We start from the raw sequence: 20,125 nt of genomic DNA, 5'->3' as shown, positions 1-20,125 counted from the left end.
ACCTGACAAGCCATGGATTGCCCACAACATTCCTGGGACCCCCTCTACAAGCAAGTCCCTGAGCCACACAGCATAGACAGGATCATGGCCGACGTAGAGAGCTGTCCTGGGGAGGCCAACGGAGGCCCCAAAAAGCCCGACACCACTGACGAGCTCAGCAAGAAGAGCAGAAAGAGCAAGAAGAAGAAGAATTATCAACGCTACGCCAAACCACCCTTCTCCTACTTGGCCATGATCGCCCTGGTCATCCAGACTTCCCCCAAGAGGATGCTCAAATTGTCCCAGGTAACCAACCTTCCATTATGGGGCTTCTTGGGGCTTTAGGGCAGCTAAGGGTAGAGGGAGGGGGTGACAATGAGACTAGCTCAGATAAAGGATTTGTCAGAGGGATATTCTTTATTTTCAGCGCAAAATTATTCGTTTCTGTTAGGCCTATGAAGGCTGAAAAAATTATACCAGTATTTATCAAAAATAGAAGTTCAAGAAGTTGGGTGAATTGTCAATGTTTTATTTTTTTAGTTATCTTTTTATTTTTAATGTAGGCCCCTGGCTACCTGTTATATTTGCAGCATATAAAACTCTTATGACTACAGGCTGAATCACAGAAAAAAAAATTTTTTTATTTTCCTCCTCAAATTTTATATATAAATAAAAAATGATCTAAAGCCCAAACTTTTTTTTTTTTTTGATGAAGTGGGACCGATTTTTGTTGTTTTTTTATGGAGCAATAAGCCTTATGCTGTCCTGATGTATATCATTTACAGCAGTTCAATTATACCAACTTTTTTTCCAAAATACGGAAAGAAAATATAAAGAAAAAAATAATAGAATCACATAAACATTCAGAAAAAAACATAGGATTGTATTATTTAAATTTTTATTGTTTGTATTTTTTGTTCATGTAATTTCATTTGTCTGTGCTTTTTTTTTCAAATTTGTGTTTTTTTAATATTTCTACTTTATTTTTTTCTTCCTTTTTTTTTTTTTTGTTGCTTTTTTCATATTGTGTTTTGAGAATACAGTTGATACAATTGATATAATAAATTGAACATATGTGAATAATATATGTAAGGACAGTGCAGCTAAGGCCTTCATTATTATTACTCTTATTGGGCTTAACCCGTGTTTTGTAATAGTAAATGATTTTATAGAGAGGGGTGCTTTTGCATTTTATTTTAGTCTTTATTGCTGTCTGTGTCCCAGCTGGGGAGATTTACTCTGAGACCTCCCCAAATTATGAAAGTTATTGGAAAAGCCAAAATATTGGGCTGTCAACAAAACAGGGGAAGCCTTCCAATGAAGACAATTGTTCCTGTGGCAAATGTCTAACTTGGGATTTGCCTCCCTTCGGGGAGGTTTCATCTTACTTGAAGGAAAGGGAAAAGAGAAATTTCCTCAATGGGGACACAAAAAATAAAAAATTAAAAAATCTCCACTCCATCCACAATGTCCAAAAAAAAGTTTTGCCTTCAGGTCATCTTTGCCTTCCAAGTTTTGTGCTGGGATCTCAATGGTAACCCTAAAATGCCCCCCAGGACATTGATGTCCCTTTCTCCCATAGATACATACATTTGGCTCCCAACACTAGACTTCAGAAAGTGCTAGCTGCCTCCCCAATTCAATACAAGCATGCACAAAGTGTTCTGTCTATACCCTAACATCACTTTCTACATGCTTAATTTAGGAAGCCTTATACCGCAAATGGACAGGAGGTCTACAGTGATGTCCTCCTAAGTATCTCAGTACAGGTCTCCTGGTTATACTTATATAATGTAAGAGGTATTATGTATCTTGGTTTACGGTCATGTTCATTCACTTACAACTAAACTTTTTTTTTATTGGCAGATCCTCCATGAGATCAGCATCCTCTTCCCTTTCTTCAAGGGGGATTATCAGGGCTGGAAGGACTCAATTCGACATAACCTCTCCTCCAAGGATTGCTTCCGAAAGGTAAGGACTTGTTGCTCCTAAGATGTGATGGCAGTGATGGGCTCTTAAGGCTCTCTACATACTGCAGCCAAGAAAAAAAAAAAACATTTTCAAAAATAGGTGCAGATTCTGAGAAATGACTTTTCTGATCATTATAAATAGGTCACAGGGTTTTGTTACCCTGACCTGTAATAGATTTGTGTGAATCTGCTGTGCTGGCTTACGCCTCTAATGTCTTCTCCCTCTTTTGCAGATCCTGAAAGATCCACTGAAGCCGAAGGCTAAAGGCAACTACTGGACGGTGAATGTGAGCCAGATTCCCGCCGAAGCCATGAAGCTGCAGAACACATCGGTCACCCGCCAGCAAGCCTACCCTCATGACCTGGCTCCTTATATCCTGCATGGACGGCCCTACAGACCTTCCACTTTTCATAACCATCATCCTCCAATAGAAAATACTGCGGCCAGAGCAGAAGCAGAGGCTCAGTCCCCAGTACCAACCCAGCCCCCTAGTGTCCATCCCGCCTCAACTTTCCCAGAGATCTTATGGAACCTTCCAACATCATACACAAATGTGGTGGCCCCTCCCAGCATACACCCTCTGCTGCTTTACCCCAACTTCTCACTATCTCTGTGTAATTACATGCCTTCCCCTTACTCAGGCTCCACCTGTGTGGAGCGGAGGGATATCTACCCTCCCAATGTGAGACTTCAAATGTCCACCCAGCCTAGACCCTCTGAGGCCAGGAATTCCCTGTCAGATTTCCCTCCCAATACAAGAATCTTTGACGTCCCCATATATCCCCCACACGGGAGCTACATGTCACCTCAAAACATGTATGGGCAGCAATTATCTCAAGGTGGTGCTTACGGGCAGCATTTATCTCAGGGTGGTGCTTACGGGCAGCATTTATCTCAAGGTGATGCTTACGGGCAGCATTTATCTCAGGGTGGTGCTTACGGGCAGCAATTATCTCAGGGTGGTGGTGCTTACGGGCAGCATTTATCTCAGGGTGGTGCTTACGGGCAGCATTTATCTCAGGGTGGTGCTTACGGGCAGCATTTAACTCAGGGTGGCGCATATGGGCAACATTTATCTCAGGGTGGCGCATATGGGCAACATATATCCCAGGTCGGGGTGTACCAAGGGTACGGACCCAACGGTTACTGATTGGCCAGATGCTGAGACAAGGCTGGTTTTGGGCCATTCACTTTTGTCCCAAGGACTAGCTGCACTTGAATGCTTACCTGATGACACTGGCACCAGTGGTAATTTAGTCGACTAAAATAACACTATTTTAGTTGACTAAAACAATTCAGATGGCTAAAATACGACTAAAACTGAAATGGCATTTTAGTCAAAAGACAAAGATTAAAACTAAACTGACATTTGCTGCCAAAATTAACACTGGTTGGCACTCAACTCGGCATGTGGCCCAGCGGAGGTGGCACCAAATATGACATACAGTCCAAAGGCATTGGAATTGGATCACATGTATATATGACAATCATTTTGTATCTTGTCTGATTATAGTCAATTGAAATAAATTTGAATTTTTGTTTTACTGAAATTTGGCATCAGTGTTGTAATTGTCCACATGGGTATCAAGATTAGAACTAGTAAAATAGTCTGAAAAATGTATATATCAACTGTATAGTCTTAAAGGGTCAGTCCACCCAAAAGTGACATTTCAGTATTTGTCTAATGCTGGTGAATTAATTGCCCTGACAGGGTCTTGTATCTCCCGATTTTACACACTTGCTGTCCCCATTATAAAGGGTTCCCAACTTCCCACCATCCCGGCACCATTTTTAATTTATTTTATGTTATGGAGAATGTGACAGAAGGCATCAAAACACAAATGTGTTATATATGAGATTTGTAACAAAATAATTTCCATCTTTATATAGATTCCTGCGGGTGAATTGGTTGTATTCGGAATTCCCCGGCTCGTGTCTAGTGATAATGGGAGCAGTGGCATCGCTATGGGGGGGGCAAGGTGGGGTGCGGCCCGCACTGGGTGACACCTGCCAGAAAGGTGACACCGGGGCCGCTGCTACACAGTGCACTATATTGTATGCACTTGCAGAGCTGCAGCGGAGCGATTGGAGCGGGAAATGTAGCCGTGCGAGGGAGGCTGCCTATAACACTCCCCAGTTAGTGAAGCTAACCCTCGGGGATCTTTAATATCTCCTTCACCTCCCCAACCTGCCCTATATCACCCCAACCTGCCCTATACCTCCTCAAACTGTCTTATACCACTGCAGCCTGCCCTATACCACCCCAACCTGCCCTATACCACCCAACCGGCCGCATATTACCCAACCTGCCCTAGAATGAATCCAGAGATGGACAACAAAATGGTGAAAGGTCTAAGGGATGAAACATATCAGGAGAGACTTCAGGAACTTACAGTCTGGAAGAAAGAAGGGAAAGGATGGATATGACAGCCTTTAAACTTATAAAAGGGGGTGAATAAGGTTCAGGGGGGCCGGATTTTCAATATGAAGCCAAGTTTAAGAACACGGGGACATGGCCTCAAACCAGATGAAAGAAAGTTCTACACTAATCTTAAAGACTTGGAACAGACTTTCAGAAGAGGTAGTGAGTCAGTCAACAGTCAGCCAGTGCACTATATTGTATGCACTTGCAGAGCTGCAGCTGAGCGATGGGAGCGGGACATGTAGCCGTGCGAGGGAGGCTGCCTATAACACTCCCCAGTCAGTGAAGCTAACCCTCGGGGATCTTTAATATCTCCTTCACCTCCCCAACCTGCCCTATACCTCCCCAACCTGCCCTATATCACCCCAACCTGCCCTATACCTCCTCAAACTGTCTTATACCACTACAGCCTGCCCTATACCACCCCAACCTGCCCTATACCACCCCAACCTGCCCTATACCACCCAACCGGCCGCATATTACCCAACCTGCCCTATATCACCCCAACCTGCCCTATACCTCCTCAAACTGTCTTATACCACTACAGCCTGCCCTATACCTCCCCAACCTGCCCTATATCACCCCAACCTGCCCTATATCACCCCAACCTGCCCTATACCTCCCCAAACTGTCTTATACCACCGCAGCCTGCCCTATACCACCCCAACCTGCCCTATACCACCCAACCGGCCGCATATTACCCAACCTGCCCTAGAATGAATCCAGAGATGGACAACAAAATGGTGAAAGGTCTGAGGGATGAAACATATCAGGAGAGACTTCAGGAACTTACAGTCTGGAAGAAAGAAGGGAAAGGATGGATATAACAGCCTTTAAACTTATAAAAGGGGGTGAATAAGGTTCAGGGGGGCCGGATTTTCAATATGAAGCCAAGTTTAAGAACACGGGGACATGGCCTCAAACCAGATGAAAGAAAGTTCTACACTAATCTTAAAGACTTGGAGCAGACTTTCAGAAGAGGTAGTGAGTCAGTCAACAGTCAGCCCCTGTTCACATTAGAGCAGGTCAAATCGCATGACAAGTCACATCCTATTGCCAACCATCACTTTGTTCAAATCAGTGCGACGCCGACTCGTGCAAATTGGATGCGGTGTAAAACGCATCCAATTCGCATATATGTGAACCCAGCCTAAATCTCCCCTAATGTGTTTAACATTACTGGGTATATAATTCTCCAGATTTGCATCCCTGCACCATATCGTTTTTCCACCATATTTTCATCAGTATAAAAAAATCTATTTCAAAGCATGTCTAACATAGATTTAGAATAGCCGTTTCGTTGTTGGGGTGTCAAACTAGTTAAAAAAAAAAAGTTCTGCAAACAGCAAGAGCAATAAAGAAGCCTCAATACTGATCCCATCAACCCCCACCAACATTTAATAAGTCATTAACTCATCATTATTAATTGATTATTAATAATAACCAATTAATATGTATTCATAGTTTTTACCCATTTAATATTACATCTAGACACACAAACACATAGAAGAGTGAGGACAGAAAAAAAGTGCTCCATCAAGTCGGCACCACTTTTTTCATTTATATCTACAGTATATCTATATTTTTATTTTTTTTAGTATAGATTTTTTTGCCCCAAGCATTTTTGAGATGCATGTTTGAAAATCTATTATCAGTTATAGACCTCCCATGTTATGTGGAGTCCTACTGAGTGTGTTTTTTTATCAAAAACATTTTTTTCCTGCAAATTGCTCAGATCTATCATCTTAACATAACAAAATTGTTCTACTTATATAGATATAATATGACTATCATATAGGTATTTATATTTTTTATATCAAATATAATCCCCTTCAATTTGCTTCTACAAGTTTCTTAAATAGAGCGAATGCCTGGAAAATGGCCACTAGTAAAGCGGTTGTATACCTATTTTTAAAACTTTTACCTACAGGTAGGCCTATAATAAGGCTTACCTGTAGGTAAAAAAAAAATCTTCTAAACCTGTACGGTTTAGGAGATATTCCCCTCGCAATGAGCCGCTGACTCCAGCGGTGCATGCGCACAGGGGATTCTCGGCTGAAGGCCCGGCAAACTCCGCAACTTTCCGGAAAGGAGCATGTGCGCGGGAGTGATGACATCGCGGCTCCGGCCACTCACAGCGCCGGAGCCGCGATACCCGGAAGACACGCCGAGGGGAAATGTCAGCTCCCTCGGCGTGGACCGGGTGAGCTGCCGGCGCCTCGTTCTAAGGTAAGTATCTCATAATGAGCTAGTGTGTGGTGCATACTAGCTCATTATGCCTTTTCCCTTACAGGTGTAGGGAAAGAAAAAAAAAAAATCAGTGGGTTTACTACCGCTTTAAGGAAAAAATGCTGAAAACCATCTGGAATAACGGGGACACCAACGTGCAGCAAATTTAAAACGCTGATTTCAATTAAGAAATAAACAAACAGAAAAAAAAAATGTAAATTTAAGCTAAAAAAAAAATCAGTTGTAATTTAACACAGTATGTGCTCCTTAGATAAGATCCCTCAGCAAATACATCTTTCTTTGTAATAAATAAAAATAACTTCTAAAATTCAATGTATTCGTGAATGTTAACTGGATAAAGTTATTTAAAAAAAAAAATCAGACATAAAATAAAACTATTTTGACAGCCAAAAGTAAGTCGTAAGAATATTTAGAATAATAAAACCATCAAATTCAAGTTTGGACACTTTAAATGGTTCTGATGGATAAAAAGCAGTATTAAGCTATTGATGTCCGATGTACCCTAACAAAAGCCATTCTGAGATTGGTAAACGTGTCTAAAATTTTATGCAAAATGTAGGAAAATTAAAAGATAAAATAAATATATTTTTGAATTAGTAAAAAAAATCTAAATTATACATGTGACATAAAAATATATAAAAATAAATCTATATCCATAGGTAAAAAAAAAAAACTGTGTATACAAGAGATAATCTTAGTATATGAATGTAATATTCACCCCATTCACCCCATAAGCATATGATATATGCTCCATCAGTTTATAGTCAACACAACATATACATAACAATGCCCCCCCCAACATCTCAGCCCGGAAACTTCCTAGAAACTTAATTGAATGGATGGTGAGGGGCCCTCTGCAGTAAGGGAGGTGTCGCCTCTTATTGTTACAGGTGCATTTACATTATAAAGCCCAGGGTGGGGATCCCAGCACTATGTATACCTGGCTGCCCCCCATACTCACAACACACCTGACAAGCCATGGATTGCCCACAACATTCCTGGGACCCCCTCTACAAGCAAGTCCCTGAGCCACACAGCATAGACAGGATCATGGCCGACGTAGAGAGCTGTCCTGGGGAGGCCAACGGAGGCCCCAAAAAGCCCGACACCACTGACGAGCTCAGCAAGAAGAGCAGAAAGAGCAAGAAGAAGAAGAATTATCAACGCTACGCCAAACCACCCTTCTCCTACTTGGCCATGATCGCCCTGGTCATCCAGACTTCCCCCAAGAGGATGCTCAAATTGTCCCAGGTAACCAACCTTCCATTATGGGGCTTCTTGGGGCTTTAGGGCAGCTAAGGGTAGAGGGAGGGGGTGACAATGAGACTAGCTCAGATAAAGGATTTGTCAGAGGGATATTCTTTATTTTCAGCGCAAAATTATTCGTTTCTGTTAGGCCTATGAAGGCTGAAAAAATTATACCAGTATTTATCAAAAATAGAAGTTCAAGAAGTTGGGTGAATTGTCAATGTTTTATTTTTTTAGTTATCTTTTTATTTTTAATGTAGGCCCCTGGCTACCTGTTATATTTGCAGCATATAAAACTCTTATGACTACAGGCTGAATCACAGAAAAAAAAATTGTTTTATTTTCCTCCTCAAATTTTATATATAAATAAAAAATGATCTAAAGCCCAAACTTTTTTTTTTTTTTGATGAAGTGGGACCGATTTTTGTTGTTTTTTTATGGAGCAATAAGCCTTATGCTGTCCTTATGTATATCATTTACAGCAGTTCAATTATACCAACTTTTTTTCCAAAATACGGAAAGAAAATATAAAGAAAAAAATAATAGAATCACATAAACATTCAGAAAAAAACATAGGATTGTATTATTTAAATTTTTATTGTTTGTATTTTTTGTTCATGTAATTTCATTTGTCTGTGCTTTTTTTTTCAAATTTGTGTTTTTTTAATATTTCTACTTTATTTTTTTCTTCCTTTTTTTTTTTTTTGTTGCTTTTTTCATATTGTGTTTTGAGAATACAGTTGATACAATTGATATAATAAATTGAACATATGTGAATAATATATGTAAGGACAGTGCAGCTAAGGCCTTCATTATTATTACTCTTATTGGGCTTAACCCGTGTTTTGTAATAGTAAATGATTTTATAGAGAGGGGTGCTTTTGCATTTTATTTTAGTCTTTATTGCTGTCTGTGTCCCAGCTGGGGAGATTTACTCTGAGACCTCCCCAAATTATGAAAGTTATTGGAAAAGCCAAAATATTGGGCTGTCAACAAAACAGGGGAAGCCTTCCAATGAAGACAATTGTTCCTGTGGCAAATGTCTAACTTGGGATTTGCCTCCCTTCGGGGAGGTTTCATCTTACTTGAAGGAAAGGGAAAAGAGAAATTTCCTCAATGGGGACACAAAAAATAAAAAATTAAAAAATCTCCACTCCATCCACAATGTCCAAAAAAAAGTTTTGCCTTCAGGTCATCTTTGCCTTCCAAGTTTTGTGCTGGGATCTCAATGGTAACCCTAAAATGCCCCCCAGGACATTGATGTCCCTTTCTCCCATAGATACATACATTTGGCTCCCAACACTAGACTTCAGAAAGTGCTAGCTGCCTCCCCAATTCAATACAAGCATGCACAAAGTGTTCTGTCTATACCCTAACATCACTTTCTACATGCTTAATTTAGGAAGCCTTATACCGCAAATGGACAGGAGGTCTACAGTGATGTCCTCCTAAGTATCTCAGTACAGGTCTCCTGGTTATACTTATATAATGTAAGAGGTATTATGTATCTTGGTTTACGGTCATGTTCATTCACTTACAACTAAACTTTTTTTTTATTGGCAGATCCTCCATGAGATCAGCATCCTCTTCCCTTTCTTCAAGGGGGATTATCAGGGCTGGAAGGACTCAATTCGACATAACCTCTCCTCCAAGGATTGCTTCCGAAAGGTAAGGACTTGTTGCTCCTAAGATGTGATGGCAGTGATGGGCTCTTAAGGCTCTCTACATACTGCAGCCAAGAAAAAAAAAAAACATTTTCAAAAATAGGTGCAGATTCTGAGAAATGACTTTTCTGATCATTATAAATAGGTCACAGGGTTTTGTTACCCTGACCTGTAATAGATTTGTGTGAATCTGCTGTGCTGGCTTACGCCTCTAATGTCTTCTCCCTCTTTTGCAGATCCTGAAAGATCCACTGAAGCCGAAGGCTAAAGGCAACTACTGGACGGTGAATGTGAGCCAGATTCCCGCCGAAGCCATGAAGCTGCAGAACACATCGGTCACCCGCCAGCAAGCCTACCCTCATGACCTGGCTCCTTATATCCTGCATGGACGGCCCTACAGACCTTCCACTTTTCATAACCATCATCCTCCAATAGAAAATACTGCGGCCAGAGCAGAAGCAGAGGCTCAGTCCCCAGTACCAACCCAGCCCCCTAGTGTCCATCCCGCCTCAACTTTCCCAGAGATCTTATGGAACCTTCCAACATCATACACAAATGTGGTGGCCCCTCCCAGCATACACCCTCTGCTGCTTTACCCCAACTTCTCACTATCTCTGTGTAATTACATGCCTTCCCCTTACTCAGGCTCCACCTGTGTGGAGCGGAGGGATATCTACCCTCCCAATGTGAGACTTCAAATGTCCACCCAGCCTAGACCCTCTGAGGCCAGGAATTCCCTGTCAGATTTCCCTCCCAATACAAGAATCTTTGACGTCCCCATATATCCCCCACACGGGAGCTACATGTCACCTCAAAACATGTATGGGCAGCAATTATCTCAAGGTGGTGCTTACGGGCAGCATTTATCTCAGGGTGGTGCTTACGGGCAGCATTTATCTCAAGGTGATGCTTACGGGCAGCATTTATCTCAGGGTGGTGCTTACGGGCAGCAATTATCTCAGGGTGGTGGTGCTTACGGGCAGCATTTATCTCAGGGTGGTGCTTACGGGCAGCATTTATCTCAGGGTGGTGCTTACGGGCAGCATTTAACTCAGGGTGGCGCATATGGGCAACTTTTATCTCAGGGTGGCGCATATGGGCAACATATATCCCAGGTCGGGGTGTACCAAGGGTACAGACCCAACGGTTACTGATTGGCCAGATGCTGAGACAAGGCTGGTTTTGGGCCATTCACTTTTGTCCCAAGGACTAGCTGCACTTGAATGCTTACCTGATGACACTGGCACCAGTGGTAATTTAGTCGACTAAAATAACACTATTTTAGTTGACTAAAACAATTCAGATGGCTAAAATACGACTAAAACTGAAATGGCATTTTAGTCAAAAGACAAAGATTAAAACTAAACTGACATTTGCTGCCAAAATTAACACTGGTTGGCACTCAACTCGGCATGTGGCCCAGCGGAGGTGGCACCAAATATGACATACAGTCCAAAGGCATTGGAATTGGATCACATGTATATATGACAATCATTTTGTATCTTGTCTGATTATAGTCAATTGAAATAAATTTGAATTTTTGTTTTACTGAAATTTGGCATCAGTGTTGTAATTGTCCACATGGGTATCAAGATTAGAACTAGTAAAATAGTCTGAAAAATGTATATATCAACTGTATAGTCTAGTTCTTAAAGGGTCAGTCCACCCAAAAGTGACATTTCAGTATTTGTCTAATGCTGGTGAATTAATTGCCCTGACAGGGTCTTGTATCTCCCGATTTTACACACTTGCTGTCCCCATTATAAAGGGTTCCCAACTTCCCACCATCCCGGCACCATTTTTAATTTATTTTATGTTATGGAGAATGTGACAGAAGGCATCAAAACACAAATGTGTTATATATGAGATTTGTAACAAAATAATTTCCATCTTTATATAGATTCCTGCGGGTGAATTGGTTGTATTCGGAATTCCCCGGCTCGTGTCTAGTGATAATGGGAGCAGTGGCATCGCTATGGGGGGGGCAAGGTGGGGTGCGGCCCGCACTGGGTGACACCTGCCAGAAAGGTGACACCGGGGCCGCTGCTACACAGTGCACTATATTGTATGCACTTGCAGAGCTGCAGCGGAGCGATTGGAGCGGGAAATGTAGCCGTGCGAGGGAGGCTGCCTATAACACTCCCCAGTTAGTGAAGCTAACCCTCGGGGATCTTTAATATCTCCTTCACCTCCCCAACCTGCCCTATATCACCCCAACCTGCCCTATACCTCCTCAAACTGTCTTATACCACTGCAGCCTGCCCTATACCACCCCAACCTGCCCTATACCACCCAACCGGCCGCATATTACCCAACCTGCCCTAGAATGAATCCAGAGATGGACAACAAAATGGTGAAAGGTCTAAGGGATGAAACATATCAGGAGAGACTTCAGGAACTTACAGTCTGGAAGAAAGAAGGGAAAGGATGGATATGACAGCCTTTAAACTTATAAAAGGGGGTGAATAAGGTTCAGGGGGGCCGGATTTTCAATATGAAGCCAAGTTTAAGAACACGGGGACATGGCCTCAAACCAGATGAAAGAAAGTTCTACACTAATCTTAAAGACTTGGAACAGACTTTCAGAAGAGGTAGTGAGTCAGTCAACAGTCAGCCAGTGCACTATATTGTATGCACTTGCAGAGCTGCAGCTGAGCGATGGGAGCGGGACATGTAGCCGTGCGAGGGAGGCTGCCTATAACACTCCCCAGTCAGTGAAGCTAACCCTCGGGGATCTTTAATATCTCCTTCACCTCCCCAACCTGCCCTATACCTCCCCAACCTGCCCTATATCACCCCAACCTGCCCTATACCTCCTCAAACTGTCTTATACCACTACAGCCTGCCCTATACCACCCCAACCTGCCCTATACCACCCCAACCTGCCCTATACCACCCAACCGGCCGCATATTACCCAACCTGCCCTATATCACCCCAACCTGCCCTATACCTCCTCAAACTGTCTTATACCACTACAGCCTGCCCTATACCTCCCCAACCTGCCCTATATCACCCCAACCTGCCCTATATCACCCCAACCTGCCCTATACCTCCCCAAACTGTCTTATACCACCGCAGCCTGCCCTATACCACCCCAACCTGCCCTATACCACCCAACCGGCCGCATATTACCCAACCTGCCCTAGAATGAATCCAGAGATGGACAACAAAATGGTGAAAGGTCTGAGGGATGAAACATATCAGGAGAGACTTCAGGAACTTACAGTCTGGAAGAAAGAAGGGAAAGGATGGATATAACAGCCTTTAAACTTATAAAAGGGGGTGAATAAGGTTCAGGGGGGCCGGATTTTCAATATGAAGCCAAGTTTAAGAACACGGGGACATGGCCTCAAACCAGATGAAAGAAAGTTCTACACTAATCTTAAAGACTTGGAGCAGACTTTCAGAAGAGGTAGTGAGTCAGTCAACAGTCAGCCCCTGTTCACATTAGAGCAGGTCAAATCGCATGACAAGTCACATCCTATTGCCAACCATCACTTTGTTCAAATCAGTGCGACGCCGACTCGTGCAAATTGGATGCGGTGTAAAACGCATCCAATTCGCATATATGTGAACCCAGCCTAAATCTCCCCTAATGTGTTTAACATTACTGGGTATATAATTCTCCAGATTTGCATCCCTGCACCATATCGTTTTTCCACCATATTTTCATCAGTATAAAAAAATCTATTTCAAAGCATGTCTAACATAGATTTAGAATAGCCGTTTCGTTGTTGGGGTGTCAAACTAGTTAAAAAAAAAAAGTTCTGCAAACAGCAAGAGCAATAAAGAAGCCTCAATACTGATCCCATCAACCCCCACCAACATTTAATAAGTCATTAACTCATCATTATTAATTTATTTTTAATAATAACCAATTAATATGTATTCATAGTTTTTACCCATTTAATATTACATCTAGACACACAAACACATAGAAGAGTGAGGACAGAAAAAAAAGTGCTCCATCAAGTCGGCACCACTTTTTTCATTTATATCTACAGTATATCTATATTTTTATTTTTTTTAGTATAGATTTTTTTGCCCCAAGCATTTTTGAGATGCATGTTTGAAAATCTATTATCAGTTATAGACCTCCCATGTTATGTGGAGTCCTACTGAGTGTGTTTTTTTATCAAAAACATTTTTTTCCTGCAAATTGCTCAGATCTATCATCTTAACATAACAAAATTGTTCTACTTATATAGATATAATATGACATAATATCATATAGGTATTTATATTTTTTATATTAAATATAATCCCCTTCAATTTGCTTCTACAAGTTTCTTAAACAGAGTGAATGCCTAGAAAATGGCCACTATTAAAGCGGTTTTATACCTATTTTTAAAACTTTTACTTACAGGTAAGCCTATAATAAGGCTTACCTGTAGGTAAAAAAAAATCTACTAAACCTGTACAGTTTAGGAGATATTCCCCTCGCAATGAGCCGCTGACTGCAGCGGCGCATGCGCACAGGGGATTCTCGGCTGAAGGCCCAGCAAACTCTGGAGCTTTCCGGAAAGAAGCATGCGCGCGGGAGTGACGACATCGCGGCTCCGGCCACTCACAGCGCCAGAGCCACGATACCCGGAAGACACGCCGAGGGGAAATGTCAACTCCCTCGGCGTGGACCGGGTGAGATGCCGGCGCCTCGTTCTAAGGTAAGTATCTCATAATGAGCTAGTATGTGGTGCATACTAGCTCATTATTCCTTTTCCCTTACAGGTGTAGGGAAAGAAAAAAAAAATTCAGCGGGTTTACTACCGCTTTAAGGAAAAAATGCTGAAAACGATCTGGAATAACGGGGACACCAACATGCAGCAAATTTAAAACGCTGATTTCAATTAAGAAATAAACAAACAGAAAAAAAAATGTAAATTTAAGCTAAAAAAAAAAATCAGTAGTAATTTAACACAGTATGTGCTCCTTAGATAAGATCCCTCAGCAAATACATCTTTCTGTGTAATAAATAAAAATAACTTCTAAAATTCAATGTACTCGTAAATGTTAACTGGATAAAGTTATTTAAAAAAAAAATCAGACATAAAATAAAACTATTTTGACAGCCAAAAGTAAGTCGTAAGAATATTTAGAATAATAAAACCATCAAATTCAAGTTTGGACACTTTGAGTGGTTCTGATGGATAAAAAGCAGTATTAAGCTATTGATGCCCGATGTACCCTAACAAAAGCCATTCTGAGATTGGTAAACGTGTCTAAAATTTTATGCAAAATGTAGGAAAATTAAAAGATAAAATAAATATATTTTTGAATTAGTAAAAAAAATCTAAATTATACATGTGACATAAAAATATATAAAAATAAATCTATATCCACAGGTAAAAAAAAAAACTGTGTATACAAGAGATAATCTTAGTATATGAATGTAATATTCACCCCATAAGCATATGATATATGCTCCATCAGTTTATAGTCAACACAACATATACATAACAATGCCCCCCCCCAACATCTCAGCCCGGAAACTTCCTAGAAACTTAATTGAATGGATGGTGAGGGGCCCTCTGCAGTAAGGGAGGTGTCGCCTCTTATGGTTACAGGTGCATTTACATTATAAAGCCCAGGGTGGGGATCCCAGCAATATGTATACCTGGCTGCCCCCATACTCACAACACGCCTGACAAGCCATGGATTGCCCACAACATTCCTGGGACCCCCTCTACAAGCAAGTCCCTGAGCCACACAGCATAGACAGGATCATGGCCGACGTAGAGAGCTGTCCTGGGGAGGCCAACGGAGGCCCCAAAAAGCCCGACACCACTGACGAGCTCAGCAAGAAGAGCAGAAAGAGCAAGAAGAAGAAGAATTATCAACGCTACGCCAAACCACCCTTCTCCTACTTGGCCATGATCGCCCTGGTCATCCAGACTTCCCCCAAGAGGATGCTGAAATTGTCCCAGGTAACCAACCTTCCATTATGGGGTTTCTTGGGGCTTTAGGGCAGCTAAGGGCAGAGGGAGGGGGTGACACTGAGACTAGCTCAGATAAAGGATTTGTCAGAGGGATATTCTTTATTTTCAGCGCAAAATTATTCGTTTCTGTTAGGCCTATGAAGGCTGAAAAAATTATACCAATGTTTATCAAAAATATAAGTTCAAGAAGTTGGGTGAATTGTCAATGTTTTATTTTTTTAGTTATCTATTTGCAGCATATAAAACTCTTATGACTACAGGCTGAATCACAGAAAAAAAAATTGTTTTATTTTCCTCCTCAAATTTTATATATAAATAAAAAATGATCTAAAGCCCAAACTTTTTTTTTTTTTTTTGATGAAGTGGGACCGATTTTTGTTGTTTTTTTATGGAGCAATAAGCCTTATGCTGTCCTTACGTATATCATTTACAGATGTTCAATTATACCAACTTTTTTCCAAAATACGGAAAGAAAATATAAAGAAAAAAATAATAGAATCACATAAACATTCAGAAAAAAACATAGGATTGTAATATTTAAATTTGTATTTTTTGTTCATGTAATTTCATTTGTGTGTGCTTTTTTTTTCAAAAATTGTGTTTTTTTAATATTTCTACTTTATTTTTTTCTTCCTTTTTTTTTGTTGTTGCTTTTTTCATATTGTGTTTTGAGAATACAGTTGATACAATTGATATAATAAATTGAACATATGTGAATAATATATGTAAGGACAGTGCAGCTAAGGCCTTCATTATTATTGCTTTTATTGGGCTTAACCCGTGTTTTGTAATAGTAAATGATTTTATAGAGAGGGGTTCTTTTGCATTTTATTTTAGTCTTTATTGCTGTCTGTGTCCCAGCTGGGGAGATTTACTCTGAGACCTCCCCAACTTATGAAAGTTATTGGAAAAGCCAAAATATTGGGCTGTCAACAAAACAGGGGAAGCCTTCCAATGAAGACAATTGTTCCTGTGGCAAATGTCTAACTTGGGATTTGCCTCCCTTCGGGGAGGTTTCATCTTACTTGAAGGAAAGGGAAAAGAGAAATTTCCTCAATGGGGACACAAAAAATAAAAAATTAAAAAATCTCCACTCCATCCACAATGTCCAAAAAAAAGTTTTGCCTTCAGGTCATCTTTGCCTTCCAAGTTTTGTGCTGGGATCTCAATGGTAACCCAAAAATCCCCCCCAGGACATTGATGTCCCTTTCTCCCATAGATACATACATTTGGCTCCCAACACTAGACTTCAGAAAGTGCTAGCTGCCTCCCCAATTCAATACAAGCATGCACAAAGTGTTCTGTCTATACCCTAACATCACTTTCTACATGCTTAATTTAGGAAGCCTTATACCACAAATAGACAGGAGGTCTACAGTGATGTCCTCCTAAGTATCTCAGTACAGGTCTCCTGGTTATACTTATATAATGTAAGAGGTATTATGTATCTTGGTTTACGGTCATGTTCATTCACTTACAACTAAACTTTTTTTTTATTGGCAGATCCTCCATGAGATCAGCATCCTCTTCCCTTTCTTCAAGGGGGATTATCAGGGCTGGAAGGACTCAATTCGACATAACCTCTCCTCCAATGATTGCTTCCGAAAGGTAAGGACTTGTTGCTCCTAAGATGTGATGGCGGTTATGGGCTCTTAAGGCTCTCTACATACTGCAGCCAAGAAAAAAAAAAAACATTTTCAAAAATAGGTGCAGATTCTGAGAAATGACTTTTCTGATCATTATAAATAGGTCACAGGGTTTTGTTACCCTGACCTGTAATAGATTTGTGTGAATCTGCTGTGCTGGCTTACGCCTCTAATGTCTTCTCCCTCTTTTGCAGATCCTGAAAGATCCACTGAAGCCGAAGGCTAAAGGCAACTACTGGACGGTGAATGTGAGCCGGATTCCTGCAGAAGCCATGAAGCTACAGAACACAGCGGTCACCCGCCAGCAAGCCTACCCTCATGACCTGGCTCCTTATATCCTGCATGGATGGCCCTACAGACCTTCCACTTTTCATAACCATCATCCTCCAATAGAAAATAGTGCGGTCAGAGCAGAAGCAGAGGCTCAGTCCACAGTACCAACCCAGCCCCCTAGTGTCCATCCCGCCTCAACTTTCCCAGAGATCTTATGGAACCTTCCAACATCATACACAAAATGCGTGGCCCCCAATGTGGTGGCCCCTCCCAGCATACACCCTCTGCTGCTTTACCCCAACTTCTCACTCTCTCTGTGTAATTACATGCCTTCCCCATACTCAGGCTCCACCTGTGTGGAGCAGAGGGATATCTACCCTCCCAATGTGAGACCTCAAATGTCTACCCAGCCTAGACCCTCTGAGGCCAGGAATTCCCTGTCAGATTTCCCTCCCAATACAAGAATCTTTGACGTCCCCATATATCCCCCACACGGGAGCTACATGTCACCTCAAAACATGTATGGGCAGCAATTATCTCAAGGTGGTGCTTACGGGCAGCATTTATCTCAGGGTGGTGCTTACGGGCAGCATTTATCTCAAGGTGATGCTTACGGGCAGCATTTATCTCAGGGTGGTGCTTACGGGCAGCATTTATCTCAGGGTGGTGCTTACGGGCAGCATTTAACTCAGGGTGGAGCATATGGGCAACATTTATCTCAGGGTGGCGCATATGGGCAACATATATCCCAGGTCGGGGTGTACCAAGGGTACGGACCCAACGGTTACTGATTGGCCAGATGCCGAGACAAGGCTGGTTTTGGGCCGTTCACTTTTGTCCCAAGGACTAGCCGCACTTGAAGGCTTACCTGATGACATTGGCACCAGTGGTAATTTAGTCGACTAAAATAACACTATTTTAGTTGACTAAAACAATTCAGATGGCTAAAATACGACTAAAACTGAAATGGCATTTTAGTTAAAAGACAAAGATTAAAACTAAACTGACATTTGCTGCCAAAATTAACACTGGTTGGCACTCAACTCGGCATGTGGCCCAGCGGAGGTGGCACCAAACATGACATACAGTCCAAAGGCATTGGAATTGGATCACATGTATATATGACAATCATTTTGTTTCTTGTCTGATTATAGTCAATTGAAATAAATTTGAATTTTTGTTTTATTGAAATTTGGCATCAATGTTGTAATTGTCCACATGGGTATCAAGATTAGAACTAGTAAAATAGTCTGAAAAATGTATATATCAACTGTATAGTCTAGTTCTTAAAGGGTCAGTCCACCCAAAAGTGACATTTCAGTATTTGTCTAATGCTGGTGAATTAATTGCCCTGACAGGGTTGTGTATCTCCCGATTTTACACACTTGCTGTCCCCATTACCATCCCGGCACCATTTTTAATTTATTTTATGTTATGGAGAATGTGACAGAAGGCATCAAAACACAAATGTTTCATATATGAGATTTGTAACAAAATAATTTCCATCTTTATATAGATTCCTGCGGGTGAATTGGTTGTATTCGGAATTCCCCGGCTCGTGTCTAGTGATAATGGGAGCAGTGGCATCGCTATGGGGGGGGCAAGGTGGGGTGCGGCCCGCACTGGGTGATACCTGCCAGAAAGGTGACACCGGGGCCGCTGCTACACAGTGCACTATATTGTATGCACTTGCAGAGCTGCAGCAGAGCGATTGGAGCGGGAAATGTAGCCGTGCGAGGGAGGCTGCCTATAACACTCCCCAGTTAGTGAAGCTAACCCTCTGGGATCTTTAATATCTCCTTCACCTCCCCAACCTGCCCTATATCACCCCAACCTGCCCTATACCTCCTCAAACTGTCTTATACCACTGCAGCCTGCCCTATACCACCCCAACCTGCCCTATACCACCCAACCGGCCGCATATTACCCAACCTGCCCTAGAATGAATCCAGAGATGGACAACAAAATGGTGAAAGGTCTAAGGGATGAAACATATCAGGAGAGACTTCAGGAACTTACAGTCTGGAAGAAAGAAGGGAAAGGATGGATATGACAGCCTTTAAACTTATAAAAGGGGGTGAATAAGGTTCAGGGGGGCCGGATTTTCAATATGAAGCCAAGTTTAAGAACACGGGGACATGGCCTCAAACCAGATGAAAGAAAGTTCTACACTAATCTTAAAGACTTGGAACAGACTTTCAGAAGAGGTAGTGAGTCAGTCAACAGTCAGCCCCTGTTCACATTAGAGCGACTTGTCATGCGATTTGACAGGTCAAATCGCATGACAAGTCACATCCTATTGCCAACCATCACTTTGTTCAAATCAGTGCGACGCCGACTCGTGCAAATTGGATGCGGTGTAAAACGCATCCAATTTGCATATATGTGAACCCAGCCTAAATCTCCCCTAATGTGTTTAACATTACTGGGTATATAATTCTCCAGATTTGCATCCCTGCACCATATCGTTTTTCCACCATATTTTTATCAGTATAAAAAAATCTATTTCAAAGCATGTCTAACATAGATTTAGAATAGCCGTTTCGTTGTTGGGGTGTCAAACTAGTTAAAAAAAAAAAGTTCTGCAAACAGCAAGAGCAATAAAGAAGCCTCAATACTGATCCCATCAACCCCCACCAACATTTAATAAGTCATTAACTCATCATTATTAATTGATTATTAATAATAATCAATTAATATGTATTCATAGTTTTTACCCATTTAATATTACATCT

At 41.5% G+C, this 20,125-nt stretch overlaps 3 protein-coding genes across 3 annotated transcripts; all 3 read left to right on the top strand.

Moving 5' to 3' along the window:
- Positions 1-3,854, top strand: LOC141148081 (forkhead activin signal transducer 3-like). The gene is made up of 4 exons (XM_073635234.1): positions 1-285; positions 1,846-1,950; positions 2,183-2,849; positions 3,841-3,854. Exons 1-4 carry the CDS (start codon positions 13-15, stop codon positions 3,852-3,854), a joined length of 1,059 nt encoding a protein of 352 aa, XP_073491335.1. The 5' UTR covers positions 1-12.
- A 3,734-nt stretch (positions 3,855-7,588) lies between these two features.
- On the top strand, positions 7,589-11,448 carry LOC141148080 (forkhead activin signal transducer 3-like). Its single transcript, XM_073635232.1, has 4 exons — positions 7,589-7,873; positions 9,434-9,538; positions 9,771-10,437; positions 11,435-11,448. Exons 1-4 carry the CDS (start codon positions 7,601-7,603, stop codon positions 11,446-11,448), a joined length of 1,059 nt encoding a protein of 352 aa, XP_073491333.1. The 5' UTR covers positions 7,589-7,600.
- A 3,726-nt stretch (positions 11,449-15,174) lies between these two features.
- On the top strand, positions 15,175-18,920 carry LOC141148079 (forkhead activin signal transducer 3-like). Its single transcript, XM_073635231.1, has 4 exons — positions 15,175-15,459; positions 16,975-17,079; positions 17,312-17,993; positions 18,907-18,920. The coding sequence occupies exons 1-4, from the start codon at positions 15,187-15,189 to the stop codon at positions 18,918-18,920; spliced, it is 1,074 nt and encodes a 357-aa protein (XP_073491332.1). The 5' UTR covers positions 15,175-15,186.
- Positions 18,921-20,125: the final 1,205 nt, after the last annotated feature.

The sequence above is a fragment of the Aquarana catesbeiana genome, linkage group LG06 (genome assembly GCF_042186555.1).
Source record: "Aquarana catesbeiana isolate 2022-GZ linkage group LG06, ASM4218655v1, whole genome shotgun sequence".
Lineage (NCBI taxonomy): Eukaryota > Metazoa > Chordata > Amphibia > Anura > Ranidae > Aquarana > Aquarana catesbeiana.
This window is presented reverse-complemented; position numbering and strand designations above follow the sequence as displayed.